This window comes from Corella eumyota, chromosome 4 (assembly GCF_963082875.1).
Source record: "Corella eumyota chromosome 4, kaCorEumy4.1, whole genome shotgun sequence".
Taxonomy (NCBI): Eukaryota; Metazoa; Chordata; class Ascidiacea; order Phlebobranchia; family Corellidae; genus Corella; species Corella eumyota.
The window spans coordinates 11,322,104-11,342,355 of NC_137493.1; the positions used below are offsets into that span (position 1 = coordinate 11,322,104).

Consider the following 20,252-nt stretch of genomic DNA (forward strand, 5'->3'; position numbering starts at 1 on the left):
TATAGATAAAAGTGTCTACCTTTAGGTAAAGGTGCCTTTCTTAAGGTTTTAGGTATATATATGACCTGCCTATGATTTATAGTTGAAAGCCCCTACTCCAAAATTGTAGGTACAAGTGCCTATCTCCAAGTTATGGTTATATATGGCCTACCACTGAGTTATAGTTAAAAGTGCCTTTCTCAAAGTTCCAGGTGAATGCGCCTAAATTTAGGTATGGGCACAAATCCCTACTCCAAAACTCATAAGAGTCTATGTCAAAGTTTAAATCAAGGTTATAATGACAAGTGCCTACCCTGAAGTTATAAGTAAAAGTGCTTACCCCAAATTAATTATTAAGAGCCTGCATCGAAGTTATAGACAAGTGCCTACTTCAAAGTTATAGGTAAAGGTGCCAAATTTAGGTATAAGTGCAAGTCCCTACCCCAAAACTCATATGTAAAAGACCTTATGTCAAAGTTACAAACAAGTGGCTATCCTAAAAGATATTTGCAAGCCGCCTTGCTTAAGATTAACAGTTTACAAGTTTCTGTCTACCTGAGAGCCTAGCTAAAAAATTAAAAAACTGCACCTAAACAAGCATAACAAAAAACCAACATAACACTGAAAGAACAAGAAAACAAAAAAACAAAGAATAAAAAAAATAATAAAAGTATCGATTTTCGTGGTTAATCAGCAGTAAATATCATAGGTTTGGTGAATAACGACAATATTTTAATTTGCCCATACTTCAAGGGTGGGTTTATTAAACTTCAGAAGTGATGGTTGTCTTTGCTTCTGATCCAATTTTTCCGAATGTTTTTTTGCTTAAAGTTAACCAAGAATTGTCAAAGTTTTTTGTTTGGTTTTCCTTTCTCTTGGAAAGTTTTTTCTTCTGTATTTTTACAGCTAAATTAATAAAAATTTATTATGTTATTAAAAAGATTTAAATTAAAAATATAACTAACTTTTACATAGAAAAAGTGACTTACTTTTGGTGCACACAATGAAAACATTATTCAACTCTTTTTTATCGGGTTTAGGTTATCTTCTTAAAGGTTGAAAGGTTTCTAATAATAAAGTAATGCAAGTTTTTAAACAGTTTATCCAATGTTTTAAATTGGTATATTATTTTTATAATTCAAAAACTGAGCCAAAGTACTTACATGAGTGTATGCACATTTCTTGATCTTTATTTATTTGAATAACATAATTTAATCAACAATTGATTTCACCTTTCTGACAGGTTAAAAGGTCACAACTAGATAAACAAGCGAAAATAAAAATTTAAAACTTTTATCCAGTAAACTACTATAAGACAAGTAAATTTATTCAATACAAATATAAAAATAAAATTATTTTTGAAATTAAAAAAAATATTTAAATAAAAAAATTATCGTACTATTTGGTATATCTTCCTTGTCATTTATCTAAATAACATTTTCTGAGTAAAATACCAATTTCGTTGAACTTAAATAAAAATATATGTGTTGTTAAATTTATAAAAAAAAACATTTTTTAGAAGTTATTGGTTTGTACAAAGGCTTACCTAAAAATAACAACAAAATCGCCTACCCACACTTAAATTGTTTGAAGATGCTAACATAAAAATATTCTTAGAAGTGCCTACCCATATTTTAATTACTATAAAAAGGTTTTTACACAAAAGTGCCTACTAACCTTTATTTAAACAAAGAAATGTTTATCTAGAACTAATTTAGTCACAGAAATAAACTTACCCAAAAAAGTTTGAGTTGAGATCTGTTGTTTAATCTTACTTAAACTTGGACCCAATAGGCTAGGTTCAATAACAAAAATTCACTTTCTCAGAGAACTTCTAATACAGTAACTAAAATAATATAACAATTGATTAAATATTTTATATAGTATTCTAAATTGTGATATAAATTCTATTTTACCAAAAATGAGTAAAAGTACATACATGAGTGCACTCAGATTTCTTGATACTTATTCTTCGATAAAAATGTGTCATTGATAACTGACTTCACCCTCTTGGGAGGTTGAAAGTTCGCAACTAAGAAAACAAGCAAAAAATAGTGATTAGGATTAATATAAAAATTTTAGTATGATATTTTAAACTTGTAGAATACTTCAACCTGATTTGGTATAGTGGGAAACAAACTTTCATAACTTATCAATAATAAATAATCTTGCAAATTTTAAATAACAAACCAACAGTAAAATAATACAGGGACAAATTAATATAATTAGTAATTTTGTTACCATAATTTTTGTATATCTTTGATAGTGTGACATTTTTCTAGATTACATAATAAGTAAATCACCAAATTGTTGTGCTAAAATGAATAATATTTGTTAAATTTATATAAGTGTTTATCAGATGTTATAGATTTGTACAAGGGCCTACTAAAAAAAGGATAAACAACAAAGGTGCCTACTCATATTTAAATTAATTTAAGGTATTAATATAAAAATATTACAAAATGTGCCTATTAAGACCTTATTCAAACAAAAACATGTTTATCTAGAGCTAATTTAGTCACAGAAATAAGCTTACCCGGAGTAAAGTTTTCAAGTTGGTTTTCTTCAAGCCAATAGTTTAATCTTACTTTAACTTGGACACAAGATTTTCAATAACAATGTCAGTTTCGGAGACTATAAATAAAAGTTTAAAATGTAATTACAATGCTATGAATTTAAAGACTTAAAATAAAAAAGAACTCACTGTGGTGCACACACAAAGAAGGTTGCAACGGTCTCAAGACAGTCCAAGAATTGTTAGAAGGGCCAATCCAGATGTAAATTTAGACTAGTGTCTACCCAGTATTAAACTATAAAGGATAGTAAATGGAGATAATAAAAATCTTGATTGTTCTTTTTTTACGTTCAGTGATTCTAAACAAATTTGCCACACTGAGAAATTAGTTAGATGGTTAAATACTGAATCTTTTGTTCATTATTTTTAATATGTATATTACTTTAAAAATAAAAATCATTTACCACTTTAAAAACTATACTTAAGTTTAAAGTAGAAAAGAAAGTTTAAGTTTAAAGTAGAAAAGAAACACTTACTCAACAAAATTCCACATTTAAAAATAAAATGAGTTTTTAATTATATAATGCTTACCATGTTTATTAATGATATTTTATTCTGATTCAGGAATTTTTTCTTTAAATCATCTTTTTTTTAATAAAACTGTTGCTGGCAAGGAAAAACTTAATGCACATTTTACCAGAAATGTAATTTAAACTCATATGTAAACTATACATATAGTCCTAAATAATAACAACGCCTTGTTAAAATAAACAGATCTTTTGTATATACTTTATGGTCCCCAATATTAGTAAGGACCATAAAGTACAAAAGAAAATTAGCAAGGACTGTGAAGTAGAAGAGTTCAGTTATTCATACGAACAATTGTTCATTGAACAAAACAAATTTTATTTAAAATTAATAAAGGTTTTACAAAACAAAATTTATATATTCACAAAAAAGGATGACAACGTAAGATTTTTATGTTTGTATGTGTCATGTATATAATAACAACATTTAGGAAAAATAGACACCTTATGCCTGATGGCATGCACATTAACTGGCTTCTTTTTCATGTAAGTATCATAACCACAATAACAATATTTACAATCTTTATATCATGCACACATGCCAGAATGTTACCAAGCAAAAATGAGTAAGCTATTCTGTGACACACCTGCAGCATAATTCCGCATACGATTTCTAAAAATAGACCCTGTGAAACGGCTTAGATTGTTTAAAAACTTTTGGCACAGAGTCATTTTAATCTATCATGGGATTGTTTATGATAGGAAAATAAGAATAACTTGGTAGTGTATATATAGCAATGTAAAATTTAGTTTTGAAGTTAAAAATTGACCTTATGCAATTTTGAAATTAGTTTTGATTAAAAAAGAATTTTTTTTGCTTACAACATTTTACATATTTTAATAGTTTTAGTATCAATTTGACCATGAAGATGTTAAGGAATTTCATAACAATAAACATTAAAATATAAGTTTGAATAATTTTAATTTATGCATGTTAAATTTTTTTTAACAAAATGCATACTTTTAAATTTTAAAAATTTTATACATGCTTTTTTTTAACGAAACTTATATTAGCTTTGGTTTTAAGAAAGAATAAGAAAAAAGACATTGTGATCACAAAGAATGAACACACTTTAATAAGAAACAAAAAAGTTTAATTTTATGTTATAAATGTATTGTATACATGTGTTATGTTAAGTTTGCCTGGAATAAACTAACATAATCACATATTGTTAATGGTGTGTTTTTTGTATAATATTTCTTGAAGCTTGACAAAAATTTTTTTTAAGTCATCACGCTTTGAATTTTCTTTGCATTTTATTGTGCTTTAAAAATAAGCAATTCAATAACAAGCTGCTTGGTTAATTTTGCTTGAAAATTTGGTTTCATTCATTTTTTGCCAATTTTTCTTTTCCAACAATTTTCTTTAAATTAGCATTGTAGTTTGGCATGTTTTTATAAGCAATTAATTTTTTCTTTTTTTTCAAAATAGTTTTTAACATGCTTTTAGTGTTTTCAATGTTTTTCCAGAGTAAGTTTCATTTTGTTAGAGCATAACAACAGCAAAAACGAACCTCAAATCTTAAAAAGAAAAGATGTTCATTTTTTTTATACTGCGTATGTCGTGTGTAAAACTTTTTCTTCAGTATTGCTTTTTAGATTTTTTTAGATTTCTTTTTAATGCTTTTTTTATGTACCACAGCAGTATTTTCAGTTATTCAGGAATTCATTGTAGTGAAATTTGCATAACGTCTGCACAGTTTTTTTAGTTTTGCTCTTTATTTTAGAGAATTTTCAATTTTTTACTATTTTACCTGTTGTTTACGTTAAAATAGTTTTTAGTTTTTTTGAGGCACATTTTTTTCTTTTTTGATTCACCAGCTAAATATTTTATTTTTTCTTGTTTTTTAATTCATAAGTATAATAAAACTACGTTATCCTTTTTTGGTGTATCAGCATGATGATTAGCTCTTTTACTGTTCTTGGATTTGTTGTTCATCTTACAACATCATAGTTTTTTGACAGTAATGCTTCTTGGAAAGTTTGTTTTAACGATTCAACATTTTTATTGAATAATTAAGCTCAAAATCAGTGTCCAAATGATATGCCGATTGATGTCAGTTTCATATTTTGCGATATTTGTATGTGTATTTTTGTGTTAATGTTTTGAAAAAAATTGTTTTATATTAAAGAGGGTACTCCAGGAACGACCACACTTTAATATCGAAAAGAGTCTTTTAAAAAGATATTTATTATTCAATGAAATATATATATATATATATAAAAATCTTAGTATTATAGTGAGTACTCAAGAGCCACCAAACTACAATAATTAAAAAAAAGGGGGGTTTAATATTTTAGTGGGTTCGCCTCGAATGACCACACTATACATTAAAAAAAGAAAAAAAACTTTAAACTTCTTATATTTTGATTATTGTTAATAGAAAATAATTTAGTTATGGGCTTAACATCTTTTTCAGTATTTTTTTTTAAGATTAAAGTAGTTTTTTTTTTACAACTACTTATTTTTTTTAGGTATGTAAATGTTGTTTAGGAAAAAAATTCTTATTATTCTTTAAATTTTGTCATATTTAGTTTTTTCAAAAAAAAATTGTTTTTGATTTAGTTTTAACATAGGCTAGAATATATTAAATTTAAGTTTTAAAAAACTACATTGCATTACATAGCTATAAGTTGAACTACCAATCATTGTATCAATAATTTTGACATAAATTTGTTCATAATTTTTTATTTTTTTAATAAAAGATTAATTTTTTTTTAAAGTTTTTTTCAAAATTTAGAAATATTTTTGCTTATTTTATGTTAACCCACCAAAATTAAACAATCCCATGACAGTATTTTAATTTGAAACAATTTTTTGGGTTTCAATGTTTTTTTTTTAATTTAACACTCCATGCCAAAAGCGTTTAAGCAATCTGTTTGCCGTTTCTATATAGAGATCTATTTTTAGAACTCGCAGCAGCATGTATGCTACCTGTGGACCACAAAATAACTTAGCCATTTTCGCAGGCAAAAACATTCTTGGAATGTGCACAGGGTACAAAGAATTATAAAGATGCTACATGGCTATGTTACTTAACTGAAAAGATGTCAGCAAGGTGAATGCCAAAAGGCATATAGTATATATTAGGTCAAAACATGTTACTTTATACATAAACCATAAAAACAGGAAAACACATACTGATATCCGTTTATTAAACTAACAATGAGCACAAATAAAAAAAAGTTGATCTGGTTTTATAGTGAATGTAAATGCCATATGGTAACAAAAAGAACATAAAACAAATTATAGGTATTTTCATCAATATTTACAAAGACTTTCATATCTAGAAAACAAAATTGTCCTGGGGTAAATAAACTGTTATTTTGGTAGATTTAAATACCTCTTGTTTTTATATGACATGCACATCTACTATAAACCTGTTAGGCAAAGGTGGGCACATTTATTTAAAAAATTAACCTTAATAAGTGTTAATAACCACCTGTTCCGTTAATTGTTAAAATTATTATTAAAAAAATAAGAATAATAAATTGATACTAAAAGTAAATATTGTCAAGAACCTAGCAAGATTAAAGGATTTTTAGAGTCACTTGGTTTATTGCCCATCTTTGCCAAGTCATAACTCTTAATAACATAAAAAAATAAGTAAATTCTTACCTAGTCTGAAAAGTAGGGTATAGACACAGGATTAAAATTTGGGTACCTGTATAAGCACAATCACAACTATGCCAGATCATGTCGTAACCGCCCTATTTTTCAGACTATGTCCCTACCACATGTGTTAGTTGTAAAGAAACTATATGCAGATCAATCGTCTTAGTCCAGGTCCTGATAATCCAATCATGTTTTGAAGATCTTTTAAATAACAAAATGTTAAATAAATAATAATTTTTAAAAATATAAACATTAAAGTATATCTGTTATGTATGTAGCTGGTTTAAAAATCCAATTTGTAAAAACAGCAATTTTTTGAATGGACGTTTGTCTATGCTATAACTTTTTGTTTGCTTTAAAAAAATTATTTTAGGCAGTTTATTAATTTTTTACTAAATTAACTTACCTTATTAAAGTATTACCATTTATTGATATATTACTTGTCTTTTTGTTTTCTATAGGCTTCGGTAAATATAGATAAATATTATTTATTAGTATTCTTGAAAAAATTATTTATTAACATTCTTGAAAAAATCAATAAACCACTAACAAAATGGAAAATTTTGCTTATGTTATCAGTAAAAAGCTCAAAAACACTTCAAACGGCGCCGATTTCGCACCTTTTACTAATAACGATACAACGTGACAAAAAAGAAAAAAATTTTAAAAATTAGTGTTTCCCCCAATAAAAGTTTATTTTTTTTTAAATTTTCAAACTATAATGTTCTGTTAAAAAAACCTTATTAAAATTAGATTAAATTGATAAAACTGTTCAGGCATTTTAATCTAAAATTGTTAACCCATTTTTGCAAAAAAAAATGTGGCACAGGGGTTATGACGTAATTTTCGCCCAAAAACTGATAATCCAAATATGTAATTTTGTCAAATAATGGTCCCGTTGACCCCTATATCCACTTGGTCCCAACTTTTAGTTAGATCATTTGATTGCAAATTAAATTTACTTCAATGGGGCAATAGAAATGTGGCACGAAGGGGTAATGAGGTCATTTTATTAAAAAAAAACTCCACACTCCGCACACTGCACTCCACCTTTTACATAGTGCCTTAAAGTTTTAATGGCAAAAAATATTGTAAAACTGCAAACGAACACCAAGCTCTAAAAATATACAAGTAAAGTAAGCGCAATATGTCGGATATGCGCGATATGTTTAATATGCGCGTTATTTCTCGTGCCTGATGTGGCATCATAGATATTACGTATAATCTAGGTTCTAGGGTAACATCTCCGGCCAAAATATGTAAAAAGGTTACCCGTCAACTAAACCTAAGCAGAAAAATTTACTATCAGCTAGAGAATACAAGTTTGATTAAAAATTTACATAACATCTATTTATATTGGGCTTATTAAGCAAATTTAACATCGCACATATATATTTTAGAATATTTGTCCTTATTACGATTATTCATTTACTCGAAAAAAAAGTATAGAAATGACATTTTACTAAATTTTAGGTAGGATTTTTCTTAGATAATAAATGTCACTTTTTCAGGAATGGGTTGAGGAAAAAGTGATTTAAAAATATGTTTCGTATATCCTGTTTTCATGAAAAACCGGCAGCGTGGTGTAGTTGTAAAAACACTTGCTATTGCTACACCACAAATGAGGTCGGTGGTTCAATTCCCACTATTCTCATGCTGTAGCGCCCTTAGTAAGGCGCTATAAACGGTATGAACTTCTGATTATTATTTTTTTGAATTATGTGTAATGAACCGTATATTACGTCATGATGCGTTTGTTTTAGCGACATCGCGCAATATTTGTCCTTGTAAACAAGGTAATTTCACTTCACTAATAAAAGATTACTACTTAAAAATGTTTATAACTTAATTTCTTTTTAAGAAATTGGCAGTTAGCGACATATGTTGTATGATAAAACTTTGATGTTATGTCAGAATCCACATTTTTAAAAAGTTTAAATTCTATTTTTTTAAATAGTTTTAACAAGTTTATAGAACATGGGGAATCCCCCGGTAATGAATAACTGTATCACGAAACTATTTTTATGCAACAACGTGTGTAGGCCATTGCAAAACAGCAGTAAAGTTAATTTAGTAAACGGAATGTAGCAAATAAGTTTATTCTAAAGTTTAATTTGTAGCCTAAACTATGGGGCAACGCAAACGAAATTGCAAGTTAGAATTGATAAAAAAAAGTCCTTTGGATCTACTATTTAAGCAAGACAGCGTTGCGAAAAAGTTTAAAAAAGATGGTGGAGAAATGCTTAATCTAATTATTCTCAAGATTGCTCTTGGATATATGGCATGGGATGAATTTAAACATATACAAGTTTCTAAACATGAAAACGTATGGGAAAGGTATGACAGTGTTGTTGCTTATTTTAAATGAAAATATAAGTGTAACCAAAATATCTGGTAATACAGATCTAAATGTTAATTTGGTTTGGTTCAATTTTAGTTAAACCAACTATAACTTTGTTAATAATCAGTTGTTAAATAATAAAAAGTCAGTAATAGCCAAAATGATATTTTAATAAAACACAAACTATAATACCTAAAATACGTCACACTGCAAATAAGGAAGTTATACTTAAACAGTGGAGCTCAGGCCGACTTTGTTTTAAACTAACGTATATGTTGTTTGTTGTTACACTATATTTTAAATTTTATCAATTTTGGTGGTGTAGTTAGTCTGCAATCTTGGTTTGAATTTTTTTGAAACAGGCTCTGTCGCCCCTAGTAGATTATGGGATCACAATCAAACTACACGGATTTTCAAAATATTTTAACAAGCGAAACTAGCTCAAATTGTTTTGGTTTATACATATCAAGTCAACCAGCTTAGCGGAAGCCAGACAATTTAAATTACCGCTGTAACTTTTTTAAATAACTCATGAAGTTTACTTTCATTTTTTTGATCTTCACTGGTTTGATCCTCACTACTCTCATGCTGAAACGTCCTTAAGTAAAGCGCTATAAACTGTATAAACTTCTGCTATGCCAACATTTAATCAGGACCTTAATTATCAGGTAATTATAATCTATAACATCTTAAACTGCCAAAGGCAACTCAGAACAGTGTCGGGGTAACGGGTTTTACTTTATGTTCAGTCATGACGTCAACTTTCCCACATCGAGAATAAATTTTTATTAAAAAAAAATTAAAAAAAATAAACACTTGCTAAATTTTGCTATCAATCACATTTATCGATTGTATATTTCTAATTTTAGTTGGGATAATCGAAGGCTTTACGTGTTCCGTGTATTATGCTTACTGGGGTGCCTAGATACCATAGAGGTCCACGTTCTGGAAAATTACAAGAAGGAAAAAGAGAAAGAGCGACGCACGACTAGCTGTGATGGGTGCCATGTTAAAGTTCGTGGTTCCATTACGTATAGAAATTGTCAATGCAAAATCGGCCGAGAGCTAAACTTACCGGGTAACTGTTTTAATTTTTATCCCATTTTATAACAACAAAAAAACTTTTCTTATTTTTAGACTGGTGGGACTCGAAAAACTGCAGGATTATAGAAAGTAAATTTAACAAGGAAGAAAGAGAAATGTATGATAAACATAAAAAAGAAGAGCAACGAAAAATTTCCAAAATACTTGAAGAACAAAAAAGACTTGATGAACAACTACAGCAACAACAACAAGAACGACAGAGAAGCCAAGAACTACAACGCCATAAAAAACAGCAACTCAAACAACAACAGCAACAAGAACAAGAACGACAGCAACTAGAACGACAAAAAAGTCAAGAACTACAACGTCACAAAGAACAACAACTCAAACTACAACAACGACAGTGGACAAGACAATTACAACGCCAGCGGAAAATACGTGACGTGTATGACTATGATTCGATTTTTCCGTGTTACTCTTACCCTAACGAGACGCATGATGAAAACAAAACATCCTGGCTTACTAATGTTGGAGTTGCATTAGTAGTAGGTTATACCATAAAGAAACTGTGGTTTAACTAATAGGATAAAGTTTTAAACTTTTAATTACATATTAAATTATATATTCCTGTTTTTTGTAAAATTATTGTTTTTTTCGGAATTAAATACATTTATTTTTTTTGACACACCGCTATTTTTTCCTGTAAAAAAGGATACAAAAATAAAATAATAATTAAAAATGCATGTTCAATGTAATGAAATGACTAAAATTTAACACAAAATATAACGTTTTAATTTGTGTAAAATTATTGATTAAACACATGCATTTGAAAAATTCCTTTACTCAACATCCTTTTATTGATTGATTTAGTTTAACACGCACAGCTTAACAAACAAAATATTTCACCTGTAAAGCAAATACATTAATGTTGGATTAAATTTAATTTTATATATTTATATTTACCAATTTAATCGATTTATTTGCTTTATTGAAACTGGTGTTATGTCAGAATCCACGTTTTTTTTAAATACAAGCTTTCAAGAGTAAAAATGTTAAATTGCTCTAGTTTAAAAAGGTAATTAAAGTTTTTTAAAACGTTTGGTTTGGCTATGTCGATAAGCGTAAAAGGTTTAAATTCTATTTTTTTAAATAGTTTTAGCAAGTTTGTAGAATATGAGGAATCCCCCGGTAACGGAGAATTGTATCACGAAAGTATTTTTATGCAACACATGAGTATAGGCTATTGTGTAACATAAATGTTTTGTCATGCGTCGGTAACTCTTAACACCTTATAGTCCGTTATGTGCCTTTAGCATATACCTAATTGTAAGCAGAAAACCTTATCGTGATTTGTTGCCCCGAACCCGATGGTATTTTTGAATGTTGTATGTGGCTGAATTAGTTGGTTCTGACTTGGGTGTGATATGGTACAGCTGTATTGCTTTTATACTATTTTATGGTTCTTATTGTTTATTGTGATTAGCGTAGGCCTATGTGCAGTTTTAAAGAAGTGATTAAAGTACCGTACCGCACCCACTTTGTGTATTAATATAGATAACAGGGTTCGCTAAATAGCTTTTACAGTAAGCCGTTAAAGCGGGGTACCTAGGCTTTTACTAAATTAGGGAGATCGTCTCGTCCTACTAAACAGTTCAGGGCGAGGGTTAAATACAATTAGAACCCTTAATATATCGCCACCTAAACGTTAAGTTAAATTACGAGACGATCAAATTTTTTTTTGTAACAACTGCAAAACAACAGAAAAGTTATTCTAGTTAACGGAATGTAGCATATAAGTTTATTCTTAAGTTTAATTTGTAGCCTAAAACTATGGAGCAACGTAAACGAAATTGCAAGTTAAAATTGAGTCCTTTAAATATACTATTTAAGCAAGACAGCGTTGCGAAAAAGTTTAAAAAAGATGGTGAAGAAATGCTTAATCTAGTTATTCTCAAGATTGCTCTTGGATATATGGCAGCGGATGAATTTGAACCTATACAAGTTTCTAAACACGAAAACGTATGGGAAAGGTATGTCAGTATTGTTGCTTATTTTAAATAAAAATATAAGTGTAACCAAAATATCTGTTGTGAAGATCTAAATGTTAATTTGGTTTGGTTCAATTTTAGTTAAACCAACTATAACTTTGTTAATAATTAGGTGTTAAATAATAAAAAGTCAGTAATAGGTAAAAATATCCTTTAATAAAACACAAACTATAATACCTAAAATACGCCACGCTGCAAATAAGGAAGTTATACTTAAACAGTGAAGCTCAGGGTCATACAACTTTGTTTTAGACTAACGTATATGTTGTTTGTTGTTACACTATATTTTAAATTTTATCAATTCTGGTGGTGTAGTTAGTCTGCAATCTTGGTTTGAATTTTTTTTAACAGGCTCTGTCGCCCCTAGTAGATTATGACATCACAATCAAACTACACAAATTTTCAAAATATTTTAATAAGCGAAACTAGCTCAAATTGTTATGGTTTACAAATATGGAGTCAACCAGCTTAGCGGGAGCCAGACAACTTAAATTACCGCTGTACCTTTTTTAAATAATTCATGAAGTTTACTTTCATTTTTTCGATTTTCACTGGTTTGATCCTCACTACTCTCTTGCTAAATTTTCCTATCAATCACATTTATCGATTGTATATTTCTAATTTTAGTTGGGATAATCGAAGGCTTTACGTGTTCCGTGTACTATGCTTACTGGGGTGCCTGGATACTATAGAGGTATACGTTCGGAAAAATTACAAGAAGAAAAGAGAGAAAGAACGACACACGACTAGCTGTTGTGGGTGCCATGTTAAAGTTCGTGGTTCCATTACGTATAGAAATTGTCAATGCAAAATCGGCCGAGAGCTAAACTTACCGGGTATTTGTTTTAATTTTTATCCCATTTTTACAACAACAAAAAAACTAATAAAATCCTTTATTATTTTTAGTTTGGTGGGATAACCCCTGGATCGTAATAAATAAATTTAACAAGAAAGAAAAAAAAATGTATTATGAATATAAAAAAGAAGAGCAACAAAAAATTTCCAAAAAACGTGAAGAACAAAAACGACTTGATGAACAACTACAGAAACAACAGCAACAACAACAAGAACGACAGCAACTAGAACAACAAGAACGACAGAAAAGCCAGGAACTACAACGCCACAAAGAACAACAACTTAAACTAAAACGACAGCAACAACGACAACAACAACAACAGTGGATACGAGAACTACAACCCCAGCGGGAAATATGTAACGTGTATGACTATAATTCTTCTTTTCCGCGTCACTCTTACTCTGAAAAGACGCATGATGAAAACAAAACATCCTGGCTTACTTATATTGGAGTTGGGTTGGTAGTAGGTTATACCATAAAGAAATTGTGGTTTAGTTAAGAAGGAAATTTTTTTTATGTATTTTGTTTAAAATTATAATCACATATTAAATTATATATTGCTCTTTTTTGTAAAAATTTTTTTTTGGGGAATTAAATATGTTTAGTTTTTTTTGACACACCGCTATTTTGTCCTGTAAAAAAATAAATAAATATTGAAAAATGCATATTTAGTGTATTAAAATGACTAGAATTTAACACAAAATATAACGTTTTTTTAATTTGTGTAATGTTATTGATTAAACACATGCATTTGAAAAATTCCTTTACTCAACATCCTTTTATTGATTGATTTAGTTTAACACGCACTGACAAACAAAATATTTCACCTGTGAAGCAAATACATTTAATGTTTGATTAAAGTTGACTTTATATAGTTATCTTTGCCAATTTAACTGATTTATTTGCTTTATTTAAACCATTTGTAAACAAAACACGATAAGTAAAGAATATTGCAATAATGTATTTAATATTGAAATCGTATTAGCATTTACTTTTATTTATTCAGATTTATATAAATGTAAAACTTTTTTAATTTTAGTGAACGGAATGTAGCATATAAGTTTTTTCTTAAGTTTAATTTGTAGCCTAAACTATGGAGCAACGTAAACAAAATTGCAAGTTAAAATTGATAAAATTAAGTCCTTTAAATATATTATTTAAGCAAGACAGCGTTGCGAAAAAGTTTAAAAAAGATGGTGGAGAAATGCTTAATCTAATTATTCTCAAGATTGCTCTTGGATATATGGCAGCGGATAAATTTGAACCTATACAAGTTTCTAAACACGAAAACGTATGGGAAAGGTATGCCAGTATTGTTGTTTATTTTAAATGAAAATATAAGTGTAACCAAAATATCTGCTAAGTGAAGATCTAAATGTTAATTTGGTTTGGTTCAATTTTAGTTAAACCAACTATAACTTTGTTAATAATTAGGTGTTAAATAATAAAAAGTCAGTAATAGGTAAAAAGATCCTTTAATAAAACATAAATTATAACACCTAAAAATACGTCACACTGCAAATAAGAAAGTTATACTTGAACAGTGAAGCTCAGGGTCATACCAACTTTGTTTTAAACTAACGTATATGTTGTTTGTTGTTACACTATATTTAAAATTTTATCAATTTTGGTGGTGTAGTTAGTCTGCAATCTTGGTTTGAATTTTTTTTTAAACAGGCTCTGTTGTCCCTAGTAGATTATGACATCACAATCAAACTACACAAATTTTCAAAATATTTTAATAAGCGAAACTAGCTAAAATTGTTTTGATTTACCAATATGGAGTCAACCAGCTTAGCGGAAGCCAGACAATTTAAATTACCGCTGTAACTTTTTTTAAATAATTCATGAAGTTTACTTTCATTTTTTCGATCTTCACTGGTTTGATCCTCACTACTCTCATGCTGAAACGTCCTTAAGTAAAGCGCTATAAACTGTATAAACTTCTGCTATGCCAACATTTAATCAGGACCTTAATTATCGGGTAATTATAATCTATAACATCTTCCAAAAGCCAAAGACAACTCAACTGCCAAAGGCAACTCAGAACAGGGTCGGGGTAACGGGTTTTACTTTATGTTCATTCATGACGTCAACCTTCCCACATCAAGAATAAATTTTTATTAAAAAAAAAAAAATAAACACTTGCTAAATTTTGCTATCAATCACATTTATCGATTGTATATTTCTAATTTTAGTTGGGATAATCGAAGGCTTTATGTGTTCCGTGTATTATGCTTACTGGGGTGCCTAGATACCATAGAGGTCCACGTTCTGGAAAATTACAAGAAGGAAAAAGAGAAAGAGCGACGCACGACTAGCTGTGATGGGTGCCATGTTAAAGTTCGTGGTTCCATTACGTATAGAAATTGTCAATGCAAAATCGGCCGAGAGCTAAACTTACCGGGTAACTGTTTTAATTTTTATCCCATTTTTATAACAAAAAAAAACTTTTCTTATTTTTAGACTGGTGGGACTCGAAAAACTGCACGTTTATAGTAAGTAAATTTAACAAGGAAGAAAAAGAAATGTATGATAAACATAAAAAAGAAGAGCAACGAGAAATTTTCAAAAAACGTGAAGAACAAAAACGACTTGATGAACAACTACAGAAACAACAGCAACAACAACAAGAACGACAGCAACTAGAACAACAAGAACGACAGAAAAGCCAGGAACTACAACGCCACAAAGAACAACAACTTAAACTAAAACGACAGCAACAACGACAACAACAACAACAGTGGATACGAGAACTACAACCCCAGCGGGAAATATGTAACGTGTATGACTATAATTCTTCTTTTCCGCGTCACTCTTACTCTGAAAAGACGCATGATGAAAACAAAACAACCTGGCTTACATATATTGGAGTTGGGTTGGTAGTAGGTTATACCATAAGGAAATTGTGGTTTAGTTAAGAAGGAAAGTTTTTTGTATGTATTTTGTTTAAAATTATAATCACATATTAAATTATATATTCTTTTTTGTAAAATTTTTTTTGGGGGAATTAAATATGTTTAGTTTTTTTTGACATACCGCTATTTTGTCTTGTAAAAAAATAATTAAATATTGAAAAATGCATATTTAGTGTATTAAAATGACTAGAATTTAACACAAAATATAACGTTTTTTTAATTTGTGTATTGTTATTGATTAAACACATGTATTTGAAAAACTCATTTACTCAACATCCTTTTATTGATTGATTTAGTTTAACACGCACTGACAAACAAAATATTTCACCTGTAAAGCAAATACATTTAATGTTTGATTAAAGTTGACTTTATATATTTATCTTTGCCAATTTAACTGATTTATTTGCTTTATTTAAACCATTTGTAAACAAAACACGATAAGTAAAGAATATTGCAATAATGTATTTAATATTAAAATCGAATTAGCATTTACTTTTATTTATTCAGATTTATATAAATGTAAAACTTTAAATTTATAAGTTGTATAGTCCAAATTTATTAATATTTTATTGGTTTAACTTTGCCAATGTTTTGTTATGTTTTTTATGCCTAAAAATTTGTTTAGTTCAGATAATTGCATGGTGTATTATATTTCATTCTTATATGATTACTCAATCGATGTTAGACTTTAACAAAAAATCCAAATCACAATAAAAAAAATTGGTAAATTAAAGAATAAATTAAAGGAACAGCACATAAAGAACCAAAAAATAACAATCGTTAAAACAAAGCCTAAGACATTTGTTAATATGGTTATGTACTGAAAGTATATTTAGTTATACTTTATATAAAAACAAACTTTAAATAAAATCCATAAAAGCACTAAAACTGCATAGCACCACATCTTTTTTGTACTTTCTTTTTGACTATTTTGCTCGTTAATATTAATCTTTTGTTGTTTTGTTACGATCTCACCAAATTCACTGCTAAACAATGTATGTGTAATGTGTATTAAAAACAATGTCAAACAATGCCTTTGCTAAAACCATCAGGGCTTATGATTTTATTATACGAAATCAGTCACTAAATAACTTGCTGCATTTGGGTAAACTTACCTTTGATTAGACACAGCAGATAAAGGGCGATATAAATATTTACTTTCTTGTTGGATCCTTTGTTGCATTTGACTTAAACGCATTAAGGATCGTTAAAAAGTTGAGTTTAATTGTGGATTGTGTTACTTATCATAATATACAATACCTTATATCGGTAGAAAGTTTTATCTTACAGGATTCGAGATACTCGAGGTATATATACAATTCAGAGGTTGAAATATGGTTTATTTCAACCTTTTTCGTCATATTATTCCACCAAGCTGCAAAAAAATATAATTTACTCTCTTACAAACATAAAATAGTAAAAACTAATTTTTTATTTAGGTTTTTCGCGCATCAATGAATATAAATAAAAATTATACAATAAGTAGCATTATAGCGATAAAAGAAATGAAAAATCAATTTCATGATTTAAAATATGACATAAGTATTAATGTTTACACAAAGATTAAGAGTATGAAATGGCTTGGTTACCATATCTACATTACAAACCTGGGGAATTTTGATTTAAATGATTACAATAACAATGTTTATATGTTATTGCACTTTCACCGCGAATGTAAACGTGGCAGCCATTGCTTTTTGAGTTTCGCTTATCGTCAAGTTCTCCAAATCTAGGTGTTGCAACTCTTACATTTATGGTATCAAGAATTCCCATTAAACACAAAACTCGAAATATATAAAGTCTGCGGTTGTCAAAGCTGTAAAATTAGAATAAACATTTTAACATAAGAAAATGTTAACTTAGTATTTTAGCGTGAATAAATTTATTTTTTATTTTCAACCTTTCCCACTGGTCGTCAATCTCAGTAATGCGAATTCTTGGTATATCATTCACATTAGTTAATCTAAGAACAATTTTTAAAATAGTTTCATTTATACTAGTTTCATCTTGAAAACATTTTCTTATCGAGTTTTGCATAAATGCAATTTTTCGGGGAGAATATGTATATTGCGTCATGCCTATAGACTTAACTTGCAGGTAACTCTAAAATCTACCTAGCTTTAAGCCTAAGTACAGGTAGTTTTAAATAAAGTTTTTGTGTAAACAGTAATAAGAAAATGTTACTTAGGGGGATTTCTTACCCAGGGTATTTTCACTTTAATATACAACGCAGCTCTGATTGTGCTATATTGAAACTAATTCAAAAATAAAAGGACTTAGTATAGCCTATAATTTATTTTAAAGTTAACTTAACAATGCCACTTTTTTGTACATGTGTTTATTACATGTGTTATATAGAATTTTGGAAAACTTTGCCGTTTACTTATAATTAAAATCGTCTATTAATATTAAACTTACAAGCACAAACAAGTTTTATCTAACTAAATATATAAAATGTTTGACAGGCAATACTTAGAAAATAATGCAGCCAACTTCTAGTTTATTATTAACTTGCTTCATTTAAATTCGCAAGCCAAGCAGATTTATTTGCTTTGTATTACCTTTTGTTTACAATACACAATAAAGAGAATTAACAAATATATATTTTAAATGTATAATAAGATAAATGCGGGGTTAGGAGTTCCAAACATTTCTAAAGTTTAAATTTCAAATCTCTACAATAAGTTTCAAACATTAAATTAATCAAATTACATATAACTTACAATTTAATAATTTTTGGAAATTATTACGGATCAGAAGCAACTTAGTGCAGACAAATGAATAATAGGTCGCGTTGTCTTAAAATGAAGAAATGTTAAAGGATGAACGTAAAATTAAAGAACCAAAACTAAAAAAGCGAAAAATGAAAACAAATTGGAAAAAGGGGAACGGAAAAAAATCGATTCTTTATTTTCCACTTTTTTAAATCCCACGCCTTAATAGGATAAAAAAACTAGTTTTGTATTTACCATGCTAGAAATTTATACTCTATTACTATATTTCTTCAATAATACGAAGCTTAATTAAAAAGGTGAATAAAAAAATAAATAAATAAATAATTGGGTAAACATTAACTAGAATAACTTTCAAATGCATTTTTAAATGGTTTTTTATTAAAAAAAAAAGTTTAACGTTTTTTACCAAAAATGAGTTTAATCAAATTTAATTTCAAGCCATTAAAGTATATCCAAAAAAGACCTAAAATTATAAAAAAGCATATTAGTAAGGTCATGTTTTCATTTTGATTATTTAGCTGGACATTTTTTGGTGGTATCACATCAGTAGCCTCATTAAGTTCTCTACTAAACAAGAAAATGTAAACAATGCTGTGTTTTTATTTATAGTGACAAACCAAGAGCTTTGCTTTATAAAATCTATACCACTATTAAAAACTGCAGACACTGTTTTGAATTAAAACAAAAAATACAGACACTGTTTTAAATTCAAACAAAAAATACAGACACTGTTTTGACTTGAAACTTCTTAACTATTCGTTTTTAAAGAATACTTACTTAATATTTGATGAATCAAATGAAGACTGACGGGAATGATTTTTTTCACATATACTTTTTTGTGGTCTTGTTATGAAACAAACAATAAAAATTAGAGAAAGTATCTTGGTTTAATTAAATAAAGCACCGCCAAAAGGTTTACATATTTAGCTTTTTAACCCAATAGTGGTTACCTTATATTAGAACGTGTTATATTGTCATGCAAAATTTAGAACCAAACTTACAATTTACCTGGAAAATTTTGTTTCAAACGTGTACAATAGCAATGCTTATACGTGATTGGTCCACAAACAAATACGTGACATCCATTGCTTTTCGAGTTCCGCTTATCGTTTTGTTCGTTAATTTTAAACGGTACGACACTAACATTTATTGTTTCAAGAATTCCCATTAAACACAAAACTTTGAATTGTCAAACTGTTAAATAAAAATAAACAAAATAATAACTTTTAAATTTGTTGGAAATATGTGTTACCAACCTTTCCCATTGAAAGTTCTTCTCAGTAATCCGAATCGTTCTTATATCATTGGCATTTATTAACTTAAGCGCAATTCTCAAAATTGTTTCATTGACGTCTACTCCATTTTGAAAACGTCTTTCAATTGTGTTTTGCATAAAAAGAAGTTTTCGAGGAGATGCTTGTGAATAATCTTGGTCACGAGCTTGAATTCGTACCATTCCTAATTTTTAATAACTTCCTTACTTTGCAAAGCTATTTAATCTTTAATTTATTAAGTTTTTCTAACATTAACATATTAAACAAAAAAAAGCTAAACAAAAAAAATTTCCAACTAATATATTGCGTTAATATCATGGCAGACTGTGTGAACTAACG

The 20,252-nt window shown here is 28.4% G+C and overlaps 4 protein-coding genes across 4 annotated transcripts in view; 3 read left to right on the forward strand and 1 right to left on the reverse strand.

Moving 5' to 3' along the window:
• The window catches only part of LOC145751188 (actin, muscle), a 71,028-nt gene that overhangs the window by 16,655 nt on the left and 34,121 nt on the right, over positions 1 to 20,252 (reverse strand). The window lies entirely within an intron of this gene.
• Positions 8,742 to 11,126, forward strand: LOC145750975 (uncharacterized). Its single transcript, XM_082567043.1, has 3 exons — positions 8,742 to 9,034; positions 9,908 to 10,116; positions 10,176 to 11,126. Exons 1-3 carry the CDS (start codon positions 8,826 to 8,828, stop codon positions 10,661 to 10,663), a joined length of 906 nt encoding a protein of 301 aa, XP_082423169.1. The 5' UTR covers positions 8,742 to 8,825; the 3' UTR covers positions 10,664 to 11,126.
• On the forward strand, positions 11,645 to 13,613 carry LOC145751129 (uncharacterized). Its single transcript, XM_082567219.1, has 3 exons — positions 11,645 to 12,112; positions 12,758 to 12,966; positions 13,037 to 13,613. Exons 1-3 carry the CDS (start codon positions 11,913 to 11,915, stop codon positions 13,483 to 13,485), a joined length of 858 nt encoding a protein of 285 aa, XP_082423345.1. The 5' UTR covers positions 11,645 to 11,912; the 3' UTR covers positions 13,486 to 13,613.
• LOC145751198 (uncharacterized) lies at positions 14,034 to 16,022 on the forward strand. The gene is made up of 3 exons (XM_082567301.1): positions 14,034 to 14,288; positions 15,185 to 15,393; positions 15,453 to 16,022. The coding sequence occupies exons 1-3, from the start codon at positions 14,080 to 14,082 to the stop codon at positions 15,905 to 15,907; spliced, it is 873 nt and encodes a 290-aa protein (XP_082423427.1). The 5' UTR covers positions 14,034 to 14,079; the 3' UTR covers positions 15,908 to 16,022.